The sequence below is a fragment of the Panthera onca genome, chromosome B3 (assembly GCF_046562875.1).
Source record: "Panthera onca isolate mPanOnc1 chromosome B3, mPanOnc1 haplotype 2, whole genome shotgun sequence".
Classification (NCBI taxonomy): domain Eukaryota; kingdom Metazoa; phylum Chordata; class Mammalia; order Carnivora; family Felidae; genus Panthera; species Panthera onca.
The window spans coordinates 54,403,578-54,429,920 of NC_138344.1; the positions used below are offsets into that span (position 1 = coordinate 54,403,578).

At 40.5% G+C, this 26,343-nt stretch overlaps 1 protein-coding gene across 3 annotated transcripts in view; it reads right to left on the reverse strand.

Moving 5' to 3' along the window:
* GALK2 (galactokinase 2) overlaps positions 1–26,343 on the reverse strand; it is a 139,768-nt gene that overhangs the window by 15,609 nt on the left and 97,816 nt on the right. For all 3 annotated transcript variants that reach the window (XM_060618586.3, XM_060618584.3, XM_078448593.1), the window contains one exon: positions 24,428–24,638. In XM_060618586.3, coding sequence (XP_060474569.1) covers positions 24,428–24,638 — 211 coding nt within the window. The remainder of the gene's footprint in view (positions 1–24,427; positions 24,639–26,343) is intronic.

Here is a 26,343-nt window from a genome sequence, read left to right on the forward strand (position 1 = left end):
TCTATAAAGAACTTATGAAACTCAACACCCAAAAAAAACAGACAACCCAGTTCAGAAATGGGCAGAAGACATGAATAGACACTTTTCCAAAGAAGACATTCAGATGGCTAACAGACACATGAAATGATGCTCAACATCACTCATCATCAGGGAAATACAAATCAAAACCATGATGAGATACCACCTTATACCTGTAAGAATGGCTAAAATTAACAACACAAGAACCAACAGGTATTGGCAAGGATGTGGAGAAAGGGAAACATTCTTGCTCTGTTGGTGGGAATGCAAACTGGTACAGCCATTCTGGAGAACAGTATGGAAGTTCCTCAAAAAACTAAAAATAGAACTACCCTATGATCCAGCAATTACGCTAGTAGGTATTTACTGAAATGATACAAAAATACAAATTCAAACTCTTTATAGCAGCATTATCAGTAATAGCCAAACTATGGAGAGAGACCAAATGTTCATCACTGATGAATGGATAAAGAAAATGTGGGATAAAAGAAAATGTAGGAAACACACACACACACACACACACACACACACAGGAATATTACTCAGCCATCAAAAAGAAGGAAATCTTGCCATTTGCAACAACATGGATGGAGCTAGAATGTATTATGCTAAGCGAAATAAATCAAAGAAAGACAAATACCATATGATTTTACTCATATGTGGAATTTAAGAAACAAAACAGATGAACATATGGGAAGAGGGTGAAAGAGAAGAGAGGGAGGGCTAGATGGGTTATGGATATTAAGAAGGGCACTTGTTATGATGAGCACTAGGTGTTGTATGTAAGTGATGAAATACTGAATTCTCTTCCTGAAACCAATATTGCACTGTACGTTAACTAAAATTTAAATTAAACAAACAAATAACAAAATAGAAACTGCCTGAAGAGATGTTTTATATTAAACCTTAGGACTGGTGTTTTGATTTGTGACAAGGAACATTCAGAATGCACCAAGCAGATTACTAGAACCTCATAAATCTGGCACCTTCTCATGTCTATTCTCTATTGCAGAGTGTTTCATAGCAAGACTTCTGCTAGGAATGTCTAATGAGGATTCTTGCAGGGCGTTCTGAAGGTGCATGAGAGACTGCCATGGCTCACACCCTCTGAATGGTAGTAACTCAGACAACAAGGGAGAGGGCAGAAAGGGCATCTGTTTTCAATTGTGATATAAAAATCTTGCCAAAGGCTACAACAGATTTGGAGACCACCCTTTGGGGGAGAAAGCAGTTCTGTGTTGGCTGGACATCACAAACGTTCTCTGGATCCAGGGTTCTGGCTTATTATGTGCTGGTAATTCATCGGGTCTCTTGCTGTGCAGATACCAAAAAACCCAAGAAAATCTGAAACGTTATCCACAATAGCTTTCTTCCCTGTCCAGCTAGCTTTAAAACCGGATGTTCCATTTGTCTATAAGCTCTTATAATCCTTGAGAGCAATTATTATGTTAAAAGATGAAGCAAGTTGTTCTTACCATGCAGGCAAGATTATTTCCAAGGCAACATTAATTTAAGAATATAACACCAGATGCCATTTTCCTAAAATACTACTAGTGTCCTATCCTATCATGGGAAATTTCAGGCTTCAGGGCAGGATATACCACATAGACTTTGAAACACTGGCTTCATCCACTGTGAACCTTAGATAATTAATGAGTCTAATCCTAAGAACTAAATGAGCATGGCCATAAACATTTAAACTACAAAAGTTGCTGAATAAAATCACTTGTGTACTAATTCTATTTGCTAACTCTAAAATCCCCTTTCCCTCTGACTTCCTGACTATGCCTTCAGTACACCCACCATATGGGCTCCTGCCTGAGGCCCGCTGCAGGAACTGTTTTGTTGGCTGGAATGCTCTTCCCCCTGATCTTGACGTGGCCGGTCCTCACTTGTCAAGTCTCAGCTGTGACAGTTTCAAGGAGAGCTTCCCTCAACTCCAAACTAGAGTAACTCCCTCACACATGTATTTTCTCCATCCTATTTTATTCTGCCATCCCAAATATCTTGTGTATATGTTTGTTTATCAGTTTGCAGTTATCTCTCACCACTTGAAGTTCAGCTTCAGGAAAGCAAGGGCCTTGTCTAATTTCACTTCTGTATCTTCAACAACTAAAATAGGGTCTGGCATACCATAGGAGCTCGGTAAATGTTCACTGAAGAAATGGTCAGTTCCCTGTCTTTGTAGCAAAACTTGGTGAAATAAATAATTCCGGGACAAATGAAATAGAGAAGATCTACTATTCTGGCAATTTATGCTTACTAGAACCTTGACCAAAAAAAAGGGGGAAAAGTTTACTAAAAGAAGTCTTAAAGACAATTAGTAAGCTCCAGTGTCCAAAGTGTACCTAATACCATTATCACAGATGACAGAATTATTTTTACTGTGTTTTACTTCACAGATGTAGAAGAAAGGAGATTTCTAAAACAAACAAAATGTGCTTCAAATGAAAGGGAAGGAAGAGAAATAAATCATCATAATCAGTTAAAATAATTTTTTCTTTTAGTCAATTTTTGTAACACCAAAGTGTCTGCTCACTTTTACCTTAAAAGAATGGCTACACAGCTTATGATCAGACCCTATCTCTAACCAATGAATCTAAAATGGGAACAAATAATTGGTTATTTTGCTGTATCTTTAGTAAAAAATGATGCGAAAGAGCCGGTGACAGAAGTAACACACTGGGCACCATTTTCCTCATAAAAGCTCTAACAGCAGTAGGTCAACAGTAGATGGGGAACATGCCTAGAGCCCCACTGATTTATTTATTTACTTACTTATTTATTCATTTATTTACTTACTTACTTAGGAGCCTTTTTATTACTTTACCTTCTACTAAGAGTGATGACAAAAGCCCTGAGTAAGATGGCCATCCAGCATCAATAGTTCTTTTGAGCACCTGCTATGTGCCCTGCACCATGCTCCAAATGATAGGAAAGGCATATGAAATAGAAGCTCCAGATTTGAGGAACTTAACACCTCAATTAAAGAGATAAAACAGAGGCACCTGGTGGCTCAGTCGGTTAAGTGTCCGACTCTTGGTTTCAGCTCAGGTAATGATCTCACGGTTCATGAGTTCAAGCCCCACATCAGGCTCTGTGCTGACAGCATGGCACCTGCTTGGGATTCTCTCTCCCCCGTTCTCTCTGCCCCTCCCCCGCTTGTGTGTGCTCTCTCTCTCTCTTTCTCTCAAAATAAATAAACATTTAAAAAAACATAAAACAAAACTATGAGACCATTGAACGGTGATGATCTGCAGCAGAAATCCAAGTGCTGGAAATGTGGAAGTTGCACTAAGATGACAGGTTTGGTGGAGGAAGAACAGTAGTGGGAAGTAGCAAAGAGCCCGAGCCAAAGAGCTTCCTTGCTGCAGAGAAGGCCTGTGCTGGGAACAGGCAGAGTCCGTTTATACACCTGATGAGAGCAAACTGACCAGACCCTAGGGCTGCCTTTCAGAGGAGGCTGCCCACACATCTGAAGTTTTAACATCCTTTGCTACACATGCTGCACAAAGGTTGCAAACTAACAACACGTGGTCCCTGCCCAGCCCTGTGAAGCCTTCTTGACTAGCGTATTGTTTTTTCAACTGCGAATTTTTATATAAGGATCTGGATTTCTGCTTTCCCTTGAAAAACTGAAGTCTGGCAGCACCGAACCTATATTCTTGCACAACGATAGTTGACTGGAGCTGAGGAGGAGCTACCCCTTTCAGACAGAATACACATACTTTATTTCCACAGTTTCCTCCCTTACCAATTATCTGATGCTCAGCCTCACTAGTTTACATGCCTGCCTGGCCCCTGTAGGCATCTGCATGTGGGACTCTTTTTCCACAAAACTCTCAATTACAGGAATTCTTGTCTGGAGAGTGAAGAGTGGGTAAACCAAGAGGGTCACTATGCCATAATGAACCACTGTTACTGTTACTAATAAGTCCCACTTCCCTTAGGGGCACTGATAGTTCTACATTGAACTAAACTCTGTCTTCTGGTAAGTTCTGCTGTTTGGTCTTAGTTCTGCTCCCCAGATGCATGTAAACACAAGACAGCCCATGAGAAATCAGAAAAAAGCTCTCATGTTTTGTGTTTTTTCACACATTGATGAGGATCCAGTTTTCTCTTTTAATAAAGGGAATAATATAAGCTCTTCACTCTCAAGAGGTAATAGTTTAACAAAAGAGAAGTGTTGGCAAGGACATGGAGAAATTGGAACCCTTGCACCCTGCTGGTAGAAATGCAAAATGTTCAGCCACTACAGAAAAAAGTACAGAGGTTCCTCAAAAAAATAAAAATAGAACTACCATATGAATCAGTAATCCCACTTCTGGGTATACATCCAGAAAAATTGAAATCAGGATCTCAAAGAGACACAAGCACTCACTCTCATGTTCATTGCAGCCCTATTCACAATAGCTAAGGTGTGGAAGCAAATTAAATGTTCATCAGTAGATTAATGGGTAAAAAAAAAAATGTATATATACATATAAAAGAATATTATTCAGCCTTAAAAATGAAGGAAATTCTGTAACATACAACAACATAAATGGACTTTCAGGATATTATGCTAAATGAAAGAAGCCAAACACAGAAAGATAAGTACTACATGATTGTACTTATAGGAAGTAGTCCTTAAATTCATAAAATCAAAGTCTGGAATGGTAGTTCCCAAGGGCTGAAAGAAGGGGAAATGAGGAGTTACTAATCAACAGGCATAAATTTCAGTTAAATGGATAAATAACAAGTAAGATGTACAACACTGTACCTATAGTCCACAAAATGTACACTTAAAACTTGTTACGTGGATAGATCCTACATTAACTGTTCTTACCACAATGAAAAATAAATTTTAAAAATTTTAAACAAAAAAGAAATAACAGTCTACTAGAGAGAAATGCATAAATAAGGACAACAAAGGCAACAGATGCTAAGGCAGCTCCTGGGACCCAGTTGCTCAGAGACCTCTCTGAGACACATAAAGAAGGTGCCTCAGAATTGGCCCACCAGCAGATGGGAACCCTGGGGCATTTACCCACAGACATTTCCACTGTTGCCCCCAGAGGGGTTAACTTCTCCATAAAGATGTGCCTGGGCAATGAGTTACCTTCAGTGACTTTGGAGAATGTCCCAAACCAACAAAGAAGACACACTCAAACCAGCTGCTAGCCTGACGTGGGCTGCTGTCAAAGCTGAAATCAGGTGAGCCAAGGGGATGGGAGCACAGAGATTATGGCCTTCATAGAAGAGGTGAAACCAGCTGAATTTAAAAGATGAGCAGGTGCCCAGAAAACCAATTAAAAGGTGGAGTAAAGAACAAAGAAAAGGATTGGGAACTTAAGGCAGAAGGAACATCCTGAGCTGAGGTGCCTGGGTGGCTCAGTTTGTTAAGCATCCGACTTCAACTCAGATCATGATCTCACAGCTCGCAGGTTCGAGCCTGGTGTCAGGCTCTGTGCTGATAGCTCAGAACCTGGAGCTTGCTTCAGATTCTGTGTCTCCCTCTCTCTCTTCCCCTCTCCCTCTTCCCCTCTCCCTGCTCATGCTCTGACTTTCTCTCCTCAAAAAATAAACATTAAAAAAAAATGTTTAAAGGAACATCATGAGCAAAGACATGGAGATTAAAAAACATGAGGTGCTTTTAGAGAACCTGTAGTACTTAGATGTGACTTGCATGCAATGATGATGAAAAGCAGAAGCAACAGGAAACACAATGAGAGAGAAAACTGAAGCAGTAGACAGAGGCCAGATCATAAAGGTTTTGTAAATTATCCTAAGTAAGGTATTTAAATTGTATCCTGTAGATAAGTGGTTCTTGGCCTTTTTAGAATTACAGAAACTTTTGAGAATCAAATAAAAGCTAGAGACCCTCTCCCCCATCAGAATATCCAAATATCCAAAATTCTCATATAGTACAACACACACACAGATACTGTAATGTTATCCTTAGATCCAGGTTAAAAATTCCAGCTAGAAATAAACCATTACAGGTTTTTAGCAATTATGTCAGTACGATTCTTATTGTAAACAACAGAAAACAACATGGTTTCTTAATCAAAAAAGGAATCTATTTTAAACATATGAGAGAGCTCACAAAATCTATTAGAATTACATATTCCTATTCTGTATTAGAACGCAAGAAAACCGGATGGGGAAGATGGCGGCATAGGAGGACACTGGGCTCACCGCGTGTCCTGCTGATCACTTAGATTCCCCCTACACCTGCCTAAATAACCCAGAAAACCGCCAGAAGACTAGCAGAATGGAGTCTCCGGAGCCAAGCGCAGAGGAGAGGCCCACGGAAGAGGGTAGGAAGGGCGGCGAGGTGGTGTGCCGCTACATGGACTGGCGAGAGGGATCATGGGCGGAGGGGTGGCCCGCCGGCCAAGCAGAGCCCCCGAGTCTGGCTTGCAAAAGCGGAGGGGCCGGACAGAGTGTGTTCCGACAGCAAGCAGGACTTGACATCTGGAAGGTTATAAGCTAACAGCTCTGCTCAGAGAACGGGAGGGCTGGAGGATGACGGGAGGGAGAGTTGTTGAGCCCCGGACAACAGAGCTCAGCTTGGTGGGGAACAAAGGTGCTCGGCAGCGGCATCGCCCTCACCCATCCCCCAACCAAAATCCCAAAGGGAACCAGTTCATGCCAGGGAACTTGCTTGCACTGCGCAAACACCCAACGCTGTGATTTTGTGGATCCATCCCTCTGGCAGGTCTGACTCCCTCCCAGTGCTGCAGGGCCCCTCCCAAGGCGGATCTCCAAAGGAAAAACGAGCTGAGCCTGCCCCTCCCGCCCCTGTGCACCTTGCCAATCCACCACAGCTAATACGCCAGATCCCAGCACCACAAGTCTGGCAGTGTGCAAGTAGCACAGACGGGCCACGCCACCCCATAGTGAATCCCGCCCCTAGGAGAGGGGAAGAGAAGGCACACACCAGTCTGACTGTGGCCCCAGCGGTGGGCTGGGGGCAGACATCAGGTCTGAGTGTGGCCCCACCCACCAACACAAGTTATTCAAGACAGCACAGGGGAAGTGCCCTGCAATCCCGCACCACTCCAGGGACTATCCAAAATGATGAAACGGAAGAATTCCCCTAAAAAAAGTCCAGAAAACAACAACAGCTAACGAACTGATCAAAAACGATTTAAACAATATAACAGAAAGTGAATTTAGCATAATAGTCATAAAATTAATCGCTGGGCCTGAAAACAGTATAGAGGACAGCAGAGAATCTGTTGCTACAGAGATCAAGGGACTAAGGAACAGCCAGGAGGAGCTAAAAAATGCTATCAATGAGCTGCAAAATAAAATGGAGAGAACCACCGCTCAGATTGAAGAGGCAGAGGAGAGAATAGGTGAACTAGAAGATAAAATTATGGAAAAAGAAGAAGCTGAGAAAAAGAGAGATAAAAAAAATCCAGGAGTATGAGGGGAAAATTAGAGAACTAAGTGATGCACTAAAGAGAAATAATATACGCATAATTGGTATTCCAGAGGAGGAAGAGAGAGGGAAAGGTGAGAACTTCCCTGAATTGGGGAAGGAAAAAGGCATTGAAATCCGGAGGCACAGAGAACTCCCTTCAGATGTAACTTGAATCGATCTTCTGCACGACATGTCATAGTGAAACTGGCAAAATACAAGGATAAAGAGAAAATTCTGAAAGCAGCTAGAGATAAACGTGCTCTAACATATAAAGGGAGACCTATAAGACTCATGACCGATCTCTCTACTGAAACTTGGCAGGCCAGAAAGGAATGGCAGGAGATCTTCAATGTGATGAACAGAAAACATATGCAGCCGAGAATCCTTTATCCAGCAAGTCTGTCATTTAGAATAGAAGGAGAAATAAAGGTCTTCCCAAACAAACAAAAACTGAAAGAATTCGTCACCACTAAACCAGCCCTACAGGAGATCCTAAGGGGGATCCTGTGAGACAAAGTACCGGAGACATCGCTACAAGCATGAAACCTACAGACATCACAATGACTCTAAACCCATATCTTTGTATAAAACACTGAATGTAAATAGACTAAATGCGCCAATCAAAAGACATAGGGTATCAGAATGGATAAAAAAAACAAGACCCATCTATTTGCTGTCTACAAGAGACTCATTTTAGACCTGAGGACACCTTCAGATTGAGAGTGAGGGGATGGAGAACTATTTATCATGCCACTGGAAGTCAAAAGAAAGATGGAGTAGCCATACTTACATCAGACAAACTAGACTTTAAAGGCTGTAACAAGAGATGAAGAAGGGCATTATATAATAATCACAGGGTCTATCCATCAGGAAGAGCTAACAATTATAAATGTCTATGCGCTGCATACCGGAGCCCCCAAATATATAAAACAATTACTCACAAACATAAGCAACCTTATTGATAAGAATGTGGTAATTGCAGGGGACTTTAACACTCCACTTACAGAAATGGATAGATCATCTAGACACACGGCCAATAAAGAAACAAGGGCCCTGAATGACACATTGGATCAGATGGACTTGACAGGTATATTTAGAACTCTACATCCCAAAGCAACATAATATACTTTCTTCTTGAGTGCACATGGAACATTCTCCAAGATAGATCACATACTGGGTCACAAAATAGCCCTTCATAAGTATACAAGAATTGAAATCATACCATGCATACTTTCAGACCACAATGCTATGAAGCTTGAAATCAACCACAGGAAAAAGTCTGGAAAACGTCCAAAAGCATGGAGGTTAAAGAACACCCTACTAAAGAATGAGTGGGTCAACCAGGCAATTAGAGAAAAAATTAAAAAATATATGGAAACAAACGAAAATGAAAATACAACAATCCAAACGCTTTGGGATGCAGCGAAGGCAGTCCTGAGAGGAAAATACATTGCAATCCAGGCCTAGCTCAAGGAAAAAGAAAAATCCCAAATACAAAATCTAACAGCACACCTAAAGGAAATGGAAGCAGAACAGCAAAGACACCCCAAACCCAGCAGAAGAAGAGAAATAATAAAGATCAGAGCAGAAATAAACAATATAGAATCTAAAAAAACGGTAGAGCAGATCAATGAAACCAAGAGTTGGTTTTTTGAAAACATAAACAAAATTGATAAACCTCTAGCCAGGCTTCTCAAAAAGAAAAGGGAGATGACCCAAATAGATAACATCATGAATGAAAATGGAATTATTACAACCAATCCCTCAGAGATACAAGCAATTATCAGGGAATACTATGAAAAATTATATGCCAACAAACTGGACAACCTGGAAGAAATGGACAAATTCCTAAGCACCCACACGCTTCCAAAACTCAATCAGGAGGAAATAGAAAGCTTGAACAAACCCATAACCAGAGAAGAAATTGAATCAGTCATCAAAAATCTCCCAACAAATAAGAGTCCAGAACCAGATGGCTTCCCAGGGGGGTTCTACCAGACGTTTAAAGCAGAGATAATACCTATCCTTCTCAAGCTATTCCAAAAAATAGAAAGGGAAGGAAAACTTCCAGACTCATTCTATGAAGGCAGTATTACTTTGATTCCTACACCAGACAGAGACCCAGTAAAAGAAGAGAACTACAGGCCAATATCCCTGATGAACATGGATGCAAAAATTCTCAATAAGATACTAGCAAATCGAATTCAACAGCATATAAAAAGAATTATTCACCATGATCAAGTGGGATTCATTCCTGGGCTGGTTCAACATTCGAAAATCAATCAATGTGATACATCACATTAATAAAAGAAAAGATAAGAACCATATGATCCTGTCAATTGATGCAGAAAAGGCCTTTGACAAAATCCAGCACCCTTTCTTAATAAAAACCCTTGAGAAAGTCGGGATAGAAGGAACATACTTAAAGATCATAAAGGCCATTTATGAAAAGCCCACAGCTAACATCATCCTCAATGGGGAAAAACAGAGAACTTTTTCTCTGAGATCAGGAACACGACAGGGATGTCCACTCTCACCGCTGTTGTTTAACATAGTGTTGGAAGTTCTAGCATCAGCAATCAGACAACAAAAGGAAAGCAAAGGCATCAAAATTGGCAAAGATGAAGTTAAGCTTTCACTTTTTGCAGATGACATGATATTATACATGGAAAATCCGATAGACTCCACCAGAAGTCTGCTAGAACTGATACATGAATTCAGCAAAGTTGCAGGATACAAAATCAATGTACAGAAATCAGTTGCATTCTTATACACTAATAATGAAGCAACAGAAAGACAAATAAAGAAACTGATCCCATTCACAATTGCACAAGAAGCATAAAATACCTAGGGATAAATCTAACCAAAGATGTAAAAGATCTGTATGCTGAAAACTATGGAAAGCTTATGAAGGAAATTGAAGAAGATATAAAGAAATGGAAAGACATTCCCTGCTCATGGATTGGAAGAATAAATATTGTCAAAATGTCAATACTACCCAAAGCTATCTACACATTCAATGCAATCCCAATCAAAATTGCACCAGCATTCTTCTCGAAACTAGAACAAGCAATTCTAAAATTCATATGGAACCACAAAAGGCCCCGAATAGCCAAAGTAATTTTGAAGTAGAAGACCAAAGCAGGAGGCATCACAATCCCAGACTTTAGCTTCTACTACAAAGCTGTAATCATTAAGACAGCATGGTATTGGTACAAAAACAGACACATAGACCAATGGAATAGAATAGAAACCCCAGAACTAGACCCACAAACGTATGGCCAACTAATCTTTGACAAAGCAGGAAAGAACACCCAATGGAAAAAAGACAGTCTCTTTAACAAATGGTGCTGGGAGAACTGGACAGCAACATGCAGAAGATTGAAACTAGACCACTTTCTCACACCATTCACAAAAATAAACTCAAAATGGATAAAGGACCTGAATGTGAGACAGGAAACCATCAAAACCTTAGAGGAGAAAGCAGGAAAAGACCTCTCTGACCTCAGCCGTAGCAATTTCTTACTTGACACATCCCAAAGGCAAGGGAATTAAAAGCAAAAATGAACTACTGGGACCTTATGAAGACAAAATCTTCTGCACAGCAAAGGAAACAACCAACAAAACTAAAAGGCAACCAACGGAATGGGAAAAGATATTTGCAAATGACATATCGGACAAAGGGCTAGTATCCAAAATCTATAAAGATCTCACCAAACTCCACACCCGAAAAACAAGTAACCCAGTGAAGAAATGGGCAGAAAACATGAATAGACACTTCTCTAAAGAAGACATCCGGATGGCCAACAGGCCCATGAAAAGATGCTCAACGTCGCTCCTCATCAGGAAAATACAAATCAAAACCACACTCAGATATCACCTCACGCCAGTCAGAGTGGCCAAAATGAACAAATCAGGAGACTATAGATGCTGGAGAGGATGTGGAGAAACGGGAACCCTCTTGCACTGTTGGTGGGAATGCAAATTGGTGCAGCCGCTCTGGAAAACAGTGTGGAGGTTCCTCAAAAAATTAAAAATAGACCTACCCTATGACCCAGCAATAGCACTCCTAGGAATTTACCCAAGAGATACAGAGTACTGATGCATAGGGGCACTTGTACCCCAATGTTTATAGCAGCACTCTCAACAATAGCCAAATTATGGAAAGAGCCTAAATGTCCATCAACTGATGAATGGATAAAGAAATTGTGGTTTATATACACAATGGAATACTACGTGGCAATGAGAAAGAATGAAATATGACCCTTTGTAGCAACATGGATGGAACTGGAGAGTGTGATGTTAAGTGAAATAAGCCATACAGAGAAAGACAGATACCATATGGTTTCACCCTTATGTGGATCCTGAGAAACTTAACAGAAACCCATGGGGGAGGGGAAGGAAAAAAAAAAAAAAGAGGATAGAGTGGAAGAGAGCCAAAGCATAAGAGACTCTTAAAATCTGAGAACAAACTGAGGGTTGATGGGGGGTGGGAGGGAGGGGAGGGTGGGTGATGGGTATTGAGGAGGGCACCTTTTGGGATGAGCACTGGGTGTTGTATGGAAACCAATTTGACAATAAACTTCATATATTGAAAAAATAAATAAAAAATAAATAACACCTCAATCATATTTGTAATGACAAAAAAAAAAAAAAGAATGCAAGAAAACCAGGTACAAATGAGTCAGAAGCCAAGGGAAGCAGGCAGTGAAGAACAATGTCTAGATATGACATTGGACTTGAGATACTTTATCAACAGACCCTGTGCCTATTAGATGCAAAGCACCAGACATAAGGACATGCCAGGATACCAGGAGGAACCTAAGACCCTTGCTCACACCCAGGTGACAAGCAATCCGTGAGGGTCAAATCTGACTCCTCACCTTCTACCGTAGGAAACAAGACCTACCCTCTCACCAACATGCACACACACCACAGATTTCCCTAGGAAAGGGGCCTGGATGTCAAGTAGCCAAAACTATGGCACTTGCCCCCAGCAGCAGTGAAATACCGTGACTCTATTAGCAGTGAAGTCTTTTCCTCTCCAGACCAACCACTCTGCTTCCCTCACATAATTGGATTTCAAGTCTCCTTCTCTGATTATTCCTTCTAAAAGGGTAGTTCCCCAGTCTGTCCTCTAAGTCAGTCTGAGGGGTGCAAAGTACGGCTGGGCTATCACCTTCCTCATTTTCAAAACACAGTTTCCCCATGTAGCCTCCTATTACACAACTGCATGAGGGCTGTTTGGATATGGAAGAATGCAAAGCATTGGTTTTCAGCTAACAAGCTAAAAGTGATAAATATTTGGGGAATCAGTAAAAACTTCATCTCAGGATAATTAATCAAAACAAAATAAATAAATATGCCGGCCTGAGAGAATTGGAAATCTTTATCATGTATGTGTATAATCAATATTTCTGAGACTCTCATCCCCCAAAATACTTTCACAGTGTTTGGGTGAGGGGCTAAAAGCAGTCGTGTCTTTAGCTGCCTTTTGCACAACACTGTAGCTGCACACTACCCACCAATTTCTCTTTAAAACCAAAGGCTCCACTGGGCTAACCCAATAGTTGTTTTCCAAGAAAAGCAGTCCAGAGGTAGACGGGAAAAACCACTTCAGAATCGACTCTGGAGTCCTCCGTTTTCCTGTGCAGCAAAGTTATAATAAGTCCCTGCTCTGAGGCATAGAATCTTTGGAGTATTTAAGCAGTAGAATGGAAAAACACCATATATTCCTCATTGAAGTTGGACTGTGGTTTCAAATTTATTTTCCTAATAATCATATTTTTCAGAAATGTGAAGTTTCTGAAATGGTCAAACCCACAAAAAATGAACTGCTGTTTTCAGGCACATTAGTATCCATTCCCATGCTGCAAACACTAAATTAAATTAGCATATTACATTTAAGAGGGAAAAAATCTTTACCTGCTCTTAATAGCAAAACCATGGGTGAAAAAAAACACACACACATACACACTCACACACACACACTTTCAACACAAACCACATTAATCCATGGAAAAGTACATTCCAAGAGTCATTTGTGAATATTTTCAAATCTACAGCATAATGCCATCTTGTCTGTGGAAAGGAAGGGCACCCCACATGTTTATAACACCCCTTGTTCAGATTTCCAGGAGCAGCAAGAGCCGGGATTGTCTATATCATAATAAACTCTACTCCTCTGATCTTGAAACCTTTGCCTCACTCTGCTATTGTCACCCTCACCTGCATTTTATACTCTGGCAACACACGAAGCTCCTGTTAACTCCAGGGACATTCAGAAGATGAGAGAGCCCAGTGCTCCCTAATTAGCATCTTCCCTTCTAATTATAGTTATCAAACACTGCTTAAGGAGAGCAAGGTGCTCTCTTCAGAGGTGCTGTCTTCATCTGGGTAGACCCCTCCCCCCCCCAAAAAAAAACCTAATAGAGACTCTTGAATGTAACAACAAATTCTCAATAATTATCAATTAATTCTCAGTAAATGTCAACTTCCTGCTCCCATCTCATCAGCAAAGGAAGACTCTAAAGCTGCTTCCTGGATGAGCCACATTTTTGTTTCCCTCTCTTTCTTGAGGAAACGACTTTCCCATTAACTTCCCAGAACTTCCCTAAAGCTTTGTTCTTGGAAAAAGTGAAAGGCCCAAACAATTTCAAGATATTTGAAAAGGAGCCTAGGGAGTTGGGAAGGGGTCTTGGTCAGTGCAGAGCTGAATGAAGGACTATGGAAAACAAAGGTCACACTTGCCTAGAGCTGGCCTGTCCTAATATTTTAACATAAAAGGGAATAAGCTAGGGGTGCCTGGGTGGCTCAGTCGGTTAAGCGCCCGACTTTGGCCCAGGTCATGATCCCACACTTCATGGGTTCAAGACTCGCATTGGGCTCTGTGCTGACAGCTCAGAGCCTGGAGTCCATTTCAGATTCTGTGTCTCCCTGTCTCTCTGCCCCTCCCTCACTCTGTCTCACTGTCTCCCCAAAATAAATAAGCATTAAAAAATTTTTTTAAGAAAAGGGAATGAGCTCTGGTCTTTGCTGTCTTCTAATTGAATTACAGGGGGAAAAATGTAAGGGAGCAAAAAGAATGAAGACAGGCAAAGGAAAACCCAGTGCTTATCTGAGAAAGAAGTAGCACACTTTAGCATTTGTTTTATTGTTGTCTTCCCACAAAATGCTAAATAAAGGAGACAAGGATTATGCTGGCCTTACTGATTGCTAATGCACAATCCCTACCACAGTGCTTGACTAGTTGCCCTTCAATTGAGTACTTGTTGAATAAAGGAATAAAAACTTACTCCTATTTACTTATATTAGTCATTCATTTGCCATTATGATCAAAAAGTAGGACTTTACCAAATTACGACAATAGATTACGCAAGTGAGAAGCTACATCATCTGCCATGCTAAAAGACCCTACTAGCCCGCATAGGCTGTTGCCCAGACTTTGCTTTTGAAAGGTATGCACTAGCATAGACCAGGAAGGTGGGCCGGACACTGCACAAGAGGGAAGGGTTGAGGGAACTCTGACACGCGCTAAATGTGGCCCTCCTCTTAATTTCCTCATGCTAAGTATTAAAGACAATAGACCTCCACTACACCTGGACTTTCCCAAACATAGCGTGGTATTAGGGAAGATAAAAATGGTGCACTTTGACAAACATCTAATGAGATGTTCCTATTCTCAAGGCGCTTACAGCATAACTGGTAATGTCCTGCAAAGATAAGTAAGGATGCTGTATTTTACAGAGGCTGTGATTCTGAATGAGTTTATGTAGCTCTCTGGGGACCAGGGTGGGAGGTGAATGCACACAGGCATAAGTTTGTCTGGGACCTCTCTGTGTTTGTGTTTAAGTGATTCTCCATAAAAAAGCTCTGAGTGCAGATGAGTCTGTCTTCCTTTAAAGATACTTTTTCCCTTTTTCTTTGTCTGTCTGACTCTTCCCTTTTGATTTTCATCCTGCCATCTTTTCCCTATTGAACTAAAATACAGAAATGAAGTATATACCTTGCCTCTTTGTTAATCGAGTAGAATTTTATATTCCTTGTTCTTAGAACATTCTATAGTTTCTCACTAAGACTGAATGTTATACTGCTATTCCTACGGAGATGGCCTCTGGTCTTTTTTGCTGCATCAATAACCCTTGATAGAATTAAGGCTTCCCAATGGTACTAATGGACTGAGGGTGTTCATTCTTGTGGTCTCTCCCACCCCATTCCCACCTAAGACAATATGAAGAACTATCTTCCTCAAGCTTTAAAAAAAAAAAAAAAAACTATGCAATTTCTCTGCCCCTGAATGTAAAGTGGTGCCATGTCATGTTTCCATCAGGAAACCTGCAGCAGGAATGAAGATCAACTGAGATCTCATGTGGTTAAACCTGTGAATGCCTATACAGATATAATGGATCATTGTTTTGTTGCTCATTAGTATTAAAATGTGTCAATAACCTGGTAAAAGTCACTAGATCAATATCTAGTGGAAACAAATTGGACACAAACTCATGTGGTTAGGAAAAAATATGCATTTTCTAATTTAGAAATTCTTAGTAGGAAATTTCCTTCCACCTGAAGCTAGGTACTTTGAAAAGTAACAAAAGTAAGAGGTGAACTAATATCAAACAAGAGATGTTTTTCTGGACCATGCCCTAAGATTCAAGAATAACACTCTCCTGAAAAGAGACTGTGTGAACTCCACAAGACAAGGGAAAAAGTGACAAGCCCAGGGCCAGGAAGGACTTCACCAAAGTGTAGATAAAATGCCAGTATGAGAGAAATGTGCAACATAAAAGGACATCACAGTATGTCTAATATTTAAGTGAAGATACTTGGAATTTGGTCAAGAACAATATCCATTGCCCCAGATGTCTGGAAAGAAATGCCAATTTCATAATTGTACGTGAGACAGTAAATTGGTTCTCATCACTAAGATTTGACAGGATGAAACTCCTAGCCACAAAGCACAGGGAAGTGTGGTTGTCATTAGGGCCATTTCTGAAATGTTCCCAGTGCTCCTTACACATGTTAAGACAGACTGCACTTCCCCACCCCCTTTGAAGTTCCTCAGATTCAAATGACTTGCTCAAGCCAACGAAACAAGGATAGGAGTGATGGTGTCAGTCTCTGGATGATGTTAAAAGCCAGTGAGCAATTATCAACATTCCCTTCTTCTGGCCACAGGGATTATGGACAAATATTGAGATAGAACACCCCCCCCCCACCCCCCGCAAGCCTGAGTCCCTGTATGTCTCAGATAAATGGACCCTTCTGCTGCCTTGTGTTGGATATGCAGAGTACACATATTTAGGTTCTTAGGTTGGGGGGGGGGGAGGGGCCGGGGGGGAGGAGTCAAGCCACTGAGACTTTGGACTTGTTACTGAAGCATAATCACCTCGAACACATCAATATAGGAGATAATCACTTTGACCAAACTGAACATATTTAACTATAGAAAAGCAGCTTTGTATATGAATAAAATATTTACTTACATGGAAACCTAAAACTGTGAAAATGAAAGCAAAAATAGCAAAAAAGTAAAACTAGGAGGGGCAAGATTCTGTCCTGTTAGGTAGATGAAGACCATAGGTTTTTTTTCCTAATCTAAACCAGCAGAGAGGCAACATGGTACACAATGAGACGTCAGCTGTCCTCATATCTACAGAAGCCTCATTCTACTCAAAGCAGTGTCTAATAGGGGCGCCTGGGTGGCTTGGTCGGTTAGGCGTCCGACTTCGGCTCAGGTCATGATCTCACGGTACGTGGGTTCGAGCCCTGCGTCGGGCTCTGTGCTGACAGCTCAGAGCCTGGAGCCTGTTTCGGATTCTGTGTCTCCCTCTCTCTCTGCTCCTCCCCTGTTCATGCTCTGTCTCTCTCTGTCTCAAAAATAAATAAACGTTAAAAAAAAAAACAACAAAGCAGTGTCTAATAAATTCATGGCCGACTCTTTGATAATTTCATCTCTCAGAAGGTAGAGAAACATTCGTGATAAATTCAAACAAAGGAATACTGTCAAGATATATGTGTCAAGTCACATATCCTAGCCTTAAGAAAAACACATATTTAAAAATTTAGAAATTGTCTTTTACCTTTCCTTCCTTTCCTTTCCTTTCCTTGAGGCAGCCATGAATGGAATGGCCAGCAAAACCAGAGTCAAAAAGGCAGTTTGGCCTGAGAAAGTAGATAGGAATGACAAGATCAGGGCCAGGGAGGCCAGCAGGGTTGGGATCAAGGTAGTGGTCAGGGCTGAGCAGCCGAGGGGGGCCAGCAATGCCAAAGCCAAGGAGGCAGCTTGGATGAGGAAGGTAGCTGGCAGGGCCAGGAAACCAGGTAGTTGTAGGGGAAACAAGCAAATAAAAAAATATATTAGGAAAGATGAGGGGAATTTTTTTAATGCTTCAATGGTCTAAGCAGGGGTAACACATGCCATTGCAGCTCATGTACATTGTCATTTATCTCCCCACTCACTTCACTGTCATAGAGTAGCAGCTAGGTCTGCAGTGGGCTCCCTCATCCCACTGGCCCTTCCCTTTAGCTTCTCTGACTCTTTGGGCCAGGTACATGTTTAGCTTCCCCTGCAGGACACCAGCATCATCAAACTTGCAGGCCTCGAGGTGGTGAGAGTTTGACTCCCATTTCTGTCCATCCTCATGGGTTCCTACTGTCCTTAACACCCTCACTTCACATCTATCATCACTGCCTGTCTTTCCTGTTGACGTCAGGCTCCAGCACTGGATGCAAAGATAGAGTCTTACGTACTATTTAAACAGCTTACGCAATTGCATGTGATCAAATCTATATAATAAATCCCTTTCAGGGAGCCTTGGTGGCTCAGTTGGTTAAGCGTCCGACTTCAGTTCAGGTAACGATCTCACAGTTCATGAGTTTGAGCCCCATGTCAGGCTCTGTGCTGACAGCTTAGAGCTGGAGCCTGCTTCAGATTCCATGTCTCTTTCTCTCTGTGCCCCTCCCCTGCTCACACTTTGTCTCTATCTCTCTCTCTCTCTCAAAAATAAGTAAACATTAAAAAAAATTTTGTTTAAATCCTTTTCTCAGATAAAAGCCTAATACAGCCCCACATCAGTGGTTAAGACAGCAGAATGAGGGCTCTGGAATTACTGCGTGGGTTTGAATCTTAATCATTCTGTACCTCCGTTTCCTCACCTGTAAAATATCAAAATATTGGAACCTACCTTATGGGATGTTCTTAGCAACAAAATCATCTGAAGCCAATCTTTTACCCTTTATGCTTCCCTAAACTAAATCTATGCAGCCTGTGCTATATTTCACTTATATAGATTTGAAATGTTTAAAGTCCATGTGTGAATTCAAAGACCACTGTCAAGGGGCGCCTGGGTGGCGCAGTCGGTTAAGCGTCCGACTTCAGCCAGGTCACGATCTCGCGGTCTGTGAGTTCGAGCCCCGCGTCAGGCTCTGGGCTGATGGCTCGGAGCCTGGAGCCTGTTTCCGATTCTGTGTCTCCCTCTCTCTCTGCCCCTCCCCCGTTCATGCTCTGTCTCTCTCTGTCCCAAAAATAAATAAAAAACGTTGAAAAAAAAAAAAAAAGACCACTGTCAAAAACATTCAGATGCAAGACAGAATGTTCTGTTGGCTGAAAAACCTTGGTATTATTCTTTGTTTCTAGAATGAAAAAGGAAAAGTCAGCATTATTAACAGTTTTGTCAATGCACCAGCCTATTTGATATTGTAATGGAAAATGCACTTGCCTTTGTCTTTTAAACAGAATTTCAAAAAAAACATCTACCAAAAATTATTCCCTAGGAGCTGCCTAATTTGGGGAGTTTGTCATATCTCAATAGTACGAATAGATTAGGAGGGTGGGGAGGGAGGTGGTATAAAGGAACAGTGAATGCATGAGTATTTGAATGTGTGTGTCCAAATGTGTTCATGCCAACTTATACCCTGGAAAAGACTATTTCATGCATGTACTCTAAACATGAGTACAAGTATAGCAAATGTCTTAAAAGGACTTAGAATAGTGTAAGTGTTTATAACATAGTAAGTACTCAATGTTAGATGTTGTTAATATATTATTATTAATGTAGAATGAACAGATTTTTTTCAAGGCTAGGCATAACCACCCTTTTGTTAGACTTTGAGTGCCTTCTTAAATTGGCCTCCCCCCCATTAGTACTCCATATGGATAGAAGAAAATTAATTCAACTCATTTATTCATTCAGCAAATATTTTCTAGGCCCCGCGGGTATACAGAGGTGCACAAAACAGGGATGCTTTTGCAAGGATACAAATCCTGGGAGAAGATGGTGCCTCGTGGCTCACATTTAGTTGTCATAACCCTTTTAGGGTTTATTTCTGGGAAATGCCATTATAGTAACTACTGTATGCAAGTTTCATATGAGGCTGGAAAAGTTGTTTCCAGCTTGCTTTCATGGGTGTAGGTCACCGGAGTCTATGGGGCTGCTTTGTCAGGAAGGTTGACATCCCCTTCCTCCTTCCCTGCACCGTGTAGGATCTTCGTGAAGCTGAAGGCTCAATATACAAGGATGACCTTCCCAGAGAGAGGAAAACACTTGTCTTTGACAAAGAGGATCAGTGTCGGAGAGAGGTAAATGTTTAGTCTCACTGGTCTAACTCTTTCCCATACTACATCCTCTCCTGCCAGCCATGCCAAATCACATGAATTCGAGAAAGTTGGGGAACTCAAGGGTTTGAAGGTACAGAGTATGAAGAGGTGGTCAAGGTCACCGGTTCATTCTGGACCTGTCCCAGTTCAAGATGGCCAAATGTATTTCAGACTACTGCAGGGGTCAACTCCTCCTCAAAATATCCTTTCAGAATTTCATTTTAGCTCTGTTAAAACACTCACACATGGGGAAGAACATTCCAGAATTCTCTTGCTTTTGTGGCTCCAGAATGGCCTCAGGAGCCAGAAACGAGGCTGCTATTTTAAGCCTTGTAGGATAAGGGGAAGATTCTGAGCTCTAGCCTACCCATCAGTGGCAGGCGCACTGACCAGGGTACAGCACAGATCACTGGCAAGATTCCAGTATGCTGATACTGGGTTGTTCCTACAGAAGTTGAGAGTTTTAAGATGCCATGTCTTTAAATTCATACTTAATAAGGTATGACCACATTCATGTTTAGCTCCTTAAATATTTGAAAAGGAAAGGTAAACCAATGAAAAGGGATATATAATGTGCACAGCTGAAAGAGGAAGAGGAAAACCCAGCAAGGAAGCATTATCTTCAAGTGATCTAAGATAAAAGATACAACCATTTTTTCCTAGAAAATAAAAAGCCTTTACTCCTGGCATGATCCTGCCCTTTGTGGCCAGATAGCTGAGAAGTCAACAGGAGTGAGGAACAAAACAGAGACACTACGGAGAGAAGGAGAGGAAAAAGGATGAAGTGAAAGTTAATTATTCCCACACTTGACCTTCCAAAACTTCAAGCAACTTGAAGCATATGTTTTGTGTATAACAAAAATAGTTACTTGATTTATCCTTTTATACTTTGTTTCATAAGAATCTATTATCTTGCAAAAATGAAAACAACAGACAAAACTGAAGGATTCATCATATTTGGCATTATTAGAATTCCATCACCTAGATTTTAAAGATTTCTGCCCAACCAGTATCTGTAAACACTATGAAGGTCTATATTTTCCTTTGGAGTTTCTTCTAGGCTCTTTATAGAAAACTTTTCTTCCAAAATTCTTATAAGAACGATTACATTGTGTTGAGATTATAGAATTGAGTGCCTGACATCTTACAAGGTATTTTTAAATTGATTTCTTTGATATCTGATATCTTGATATCTTTCCAACACTTAATTGGAAATTGAAATTACTGACCAACTGACTCTATTTTATAAGTACCTTTATATTTTTCCATCACATAAAAACAAACTACTTTTCTTAGACCTAACTGAGATAATCTATGAGAACCACAATTTATCAAATGAGAAAATTCCACAGTACTTCTCTCAGTTCTTCTAAACACAGCAGCTCGGGCACATTCTGGCCAAGTTGAGTTTGCTCCCTGAATTAAGCAAGCTACTGAATGCCACATGATTTTACACTTCTAAAGCCAAAGCACCAGAATGGAAATGGCCAAAAGGGAACTCTAACCACAAAGTAACCTATCTTCATCACCTCTCTTCAGTTTCAAGAAAAAATCAGAGCCAAGCAAAGTCCAAATTCAATATTATCTCACTTGGTGCAGGATTGCTAAGGCCAGCTTATAATATGCTAGGGTAAAAAAATGAACAGCAGAAAGAGAATTGGATTAATCAAAAGACTAGGATTTGGGATCTGGCTTTAGCACTTACTTCCTATAAATCTTGACAAATCATGTAACTCTCTGAGTTCTTCACTTATGAAATGAGGAGAACCAGGTGACCCAGAGTTGTTGTGAGATTCAAATTATATGATGTGGGTAAAGAGTAATATGTAAACCATAGAGTAAATAACAAGCTTTTTGGGGTGTTTTACTCTAGATGTCTTCCTAAAGGGCAGCCCATGCCAGTGCCCTGTGCTTGCTGAAAAGCCTGATTACTGCTCGTGACTTTGGAAATCACAGGGTCTAAACAAATTAGTCAGCAACCGGCCAGCACTTTGTCAGCATATGGTCACAGGCAGTTACTAATCTAAGCAATGAGATTCATGTCCAGCCCAGCACAGTACACCGAAGCTGCAAGGCCACCCCAAGGCTAACTATATGTGCCCACCTCTCCTGACTCTGACCACAGCTTCATCTCTTCCTCTGGGTTCACACCTTAGGAAACACCTCCCATTGAAATCAGCTTGGCCCCTGAGCCTCTAGAAACCCACACATCATACCACACCCTTAGACTATTCCTACCTGTGGGCAAGACCTGACAAATAATCCTTCAAATATTTCTAGCCAATCCCTAGTCATGGACTGTAGCCATTCTAAACGACATCTAAAGGATTTGAGGATTTTTCCTTTGTGTGTTTAATTTTAATGGCCTCTGAGCATTTCCAAATCTAATTATTAGAAATTTGGAAAGAGAAAACAACAATTGTACATGGGGCTTTGGAAGTCTGGCTGGTTTAGCAAAGGCTGCAAGCTACAGTTTGATTGTAAACATCTCTCTCTGTGCTGTAACCTCACAACCAACATCTCCCAACTCACACTCATATCCAGGTAAAGGAAGCAATTTTGGCAAAAAGCAAACATTGGATTCCACGTGCCTTTGGGAAGGCATGGATCTCCATGATGAGAAAAGTTAGTTCTAGTCAAAACTAAGCACGTTATTAAAGTGAATGTCCTGGAATAAAAGGTGGAGGCACCGTCCAGAGTTCTCTATGGCGCCAGCTCATACGATCTAATGCAGCCCAACATTTAGTAAGAATCCTATCTTCTAAAGGGTTAAGAGAAACATTGGCTTAAGGTCTTAGACCAACCAAAGCACAAACTCAGAAGAAACAAGGCAAAGATACAAAAGGATCTTGATCCCTAAAGTTAAAGCTAAGTGTGCCAAGAGAATTCGGCTGGAAATCTGACTGAAGTTAGATGGCTGGATTCAGAAAGTAACTCAAGTGACATTAATCTAGGAGATTCTAGAACCCCACAGACTAATTTATGTTCATATTTTTGTTTTGTTTTGTTTTGTTTTTTAACTTACTTATTTCAATAGCAAAAGAGAAAGAAATCCTTTGAGGGTGATAGAATTACAAAATGGATTCATTCATTCAACATAGATTTACTGAATACAAACAAAACATAAGTAAATTATTGAAAGCATTGCAAGCATGCCAGTAGGGAAGTTATTTTAGATGAAGGGGTAAGATTAAGCATCGTTTTTATAAAAACAATCAAATCCTTATTCTTTGGGGGGAAATTTTTAAATACATATACATAAATAGAAAGGCACATACTCTGATTAGGAAATTATCTTTTGTGTTTTCCAAGGTTTTCTGGGAAATTAACTTATTCTTTAAATGCTGCGATAGAGAGAGGTTGGAAAGACAGGCAGATATAGAGAAAAAGGAACATAGATACAGAGAAAGAGAACAAGCTGTGGATTGAGAAGGATCCAGAAGAGATGAGAATTATATTGAACTTTTTAGATAGGAACTGCATTTCAGAAAAGAGGAAAGCTCTAGTCAGAAAAGGGCAGTGATGTTTAGGATTAAAGGTCCAGAGGCAAGACCAAGATACAATTAGTAAGTGGAATGGTCCAGCCAAGACAACACTATACGAGTGTACGTGTATGGGCTCGAAAGGGAGACAGGACAGAACACAGGCCAAGTTGAGGAGAAATTTAACATCCATGTTAAGCAGCTTAGGTACTGAACTGAACTGAACTGAAATGGGGCTCTGAGGCTGATCTTTACAAGCTCCCAACACAACTCTACCTCCAGAAATGGTTGGATCTTAGCTAGATGTCCCTGCCCCACCTTCACCACTGGTATTGACTTTCCACAGATAAATAACCTTTGCTTCTAAGAAGAGAAGCCACCCCAGTGCACCTCCAAACTTTACCTGGCCTTCACCTCAGGGATCTGATATTATCAGTGTGAAAACAAGATCTCTTGAAAGCAGCAGGCAAACAGAAAAAACTTTCACACTAAAGTGGGCAACAAATTTCAACCTAAGCAGGGAAGACTTTCTGGTGTCCCAGGGCATGTCTCAGCAGTTATAAGCACTGCTCTAACCTAGACCTTTTTATGTAAATAATAACCAAGAAAATGGACAGAAGAAAAAATGAAAAGCTTACTGAAATAGGAACTTCTCAAGGGCAGGAACCTTGTTTTATTCACCTTTGCCTCACCAGAATACCTGGCATATAGCAGATCAGGAGATATTTGTTGACGAATGAATGAATGGATTTAATGGAGCCAAGCATCTAGATAGTTAAGTTTGACAAAACATACACATTCTCCAAGTACCCTCAGGCATGTTTCTAAATCAGTCAAATCCATGGGAAAATTGTAATCTTTCCAGCTGTGAGTATGGGAACAATCCATGTTCTTAACTTTCTTCAGCTGACTCACCATCTTGAGTGTTTGGACTCAGAACTTGGGTTCGAAGCTCCTGCAGGCTAATTCCCAAACACCTGCAGACCTCCTCAGGGCTATAGGGTTCAGGGTGAAGGGCGTCTTCCACGATCCCGAGCATTTCTTCCAGACTGACCCCTAGTTTGGCCTGCACCTCCTCTAGCCGCAGTATTTTATCCCATTGCAAGCCTTTGTACTTTGCCAGGAGCTGTAAGTTCAAACCAAGATAATGGTTATCTTTCATTTCAGAAATTGATAGGTGCTATTTTAATTAGCCAAATTCAACTTTAAGCTGTTGGATTTTTGTTTTTGTTTTTTTTTTTTTCCTATTCAACCTATCCACATTTCCCATCATTGCTTGAAAATGCACACTGGATTCATATGTTTGGAATTAAACATGCTTGTGTGACACTCTCAGGCTAGTTAAATATTTCTCCTTAAAATTCCTAATATCCCACTGATTTTTTTTTGTTTTTTGTTTTTTGGTTTTTTTTTGTTTTTTTTTTTTTTTTTTTTTTTTTTTGCCTGCTACCACTTTCCCTCAGGGCTATTTCTTGGAATGATTTTTTTCTTTTATCCCTATTCAGTTCATCCCTAATACACCACTCTCTATAAAGTCTACAGAAAGCTACTCAATTCTCATGTGACCTGGGTCCTGAGGTGGACACTGTATGCCCGCTTTCATTAGAGCACTTCCTGTTTACCACATGCCTCTTTGAAAATGGCTAATGAATTTAAGTATCTGGGCATTTGGAGTAAAGTCCCAGATTTTAAATGAAAACCTCATTGGTGACCTTATGAAAAACCACTTCATTAGATCGCTGGTAGAACTAGTGCTGTATGCTTCTCCACCCTCAAGGGAAGAGTGTGGCTTCCAACTGCATCCTGAGGCATCCCTTAGTCTGATGGAGAGGGTTAAGTACAAACCAAATCTTTGTAACCAGGTCCACTTATGGGAACCTCAATCCAGAATGTGTTTCATTCTCCCCAGACCACTCGCAGCCCTTCAGAGCAGGAGACAATCAAAAGAGTGAAGATATCTCTCATCCTAAGGTCTATAAAATTCATTCCCTTAGTGTGAGGCAGGTGCAGACAATACAAACAGCAAAAAGAAGCAAGTAAAAGAAGGGGAAACTAGTCTTCAGGAAAATGTGCATCTGATTTACTCTTCTATTATGCTGATGATTTGATTTGCTTTCTTTTAGACAGGAAGCAGGGTTTACCAAAAGACCATTGAACTTTGGTTAAGGCCACTCACTTCTGAAGAATGTTAATAACAGAAGTTCTTATATTCATTAGTCCTCTTTTTAAAACTCTGGCTAATACATTTGAAAGGAGTTAATGATTTTAAGGCAGAACTGGGAAAAGAGAAAAAGAATTCTATTTTTCTGTTCAATTATTTCATAGAACATGGTACCATTTCTAAAGCAAGGACTAAAGCTAAGACCTTTCCTTCTGACTTTGTTTGCTTAGAACATTTAGTTAGTGGTTGAGCAGTGCTAGATTTGATACCTCCATGGATTTGCTCTTTTATTGAATTCATTCATCCATGGTCTATATTCCAAAGTATTGCCAAATTTGTTTGAGAAAACTTACAAAGACATACATAGAACAATATATTTATATTATACAGAAAAAGAGCTTAAGTTGATAAATCTCCTAGAATGATACTTTCTTGAAATACAGATCCAAACCCAACCAAAATAAGCAATGAAGCAAACAGAAGTAATTATACCTGTATATGATTTAAAATGTGCTTTTTATTTCTTTTAATCTTCAACAGCCTTATGAGATGGGTGTTATTACTCTATTTAAGAGGTGAGACTAAGTGACTTGTCCAAAGTCATCTAACTATTAAGAAACAGAGCTAGAAATTAAACCCTGATCCTCTAACTCTTTCTTGATTTCTCAAG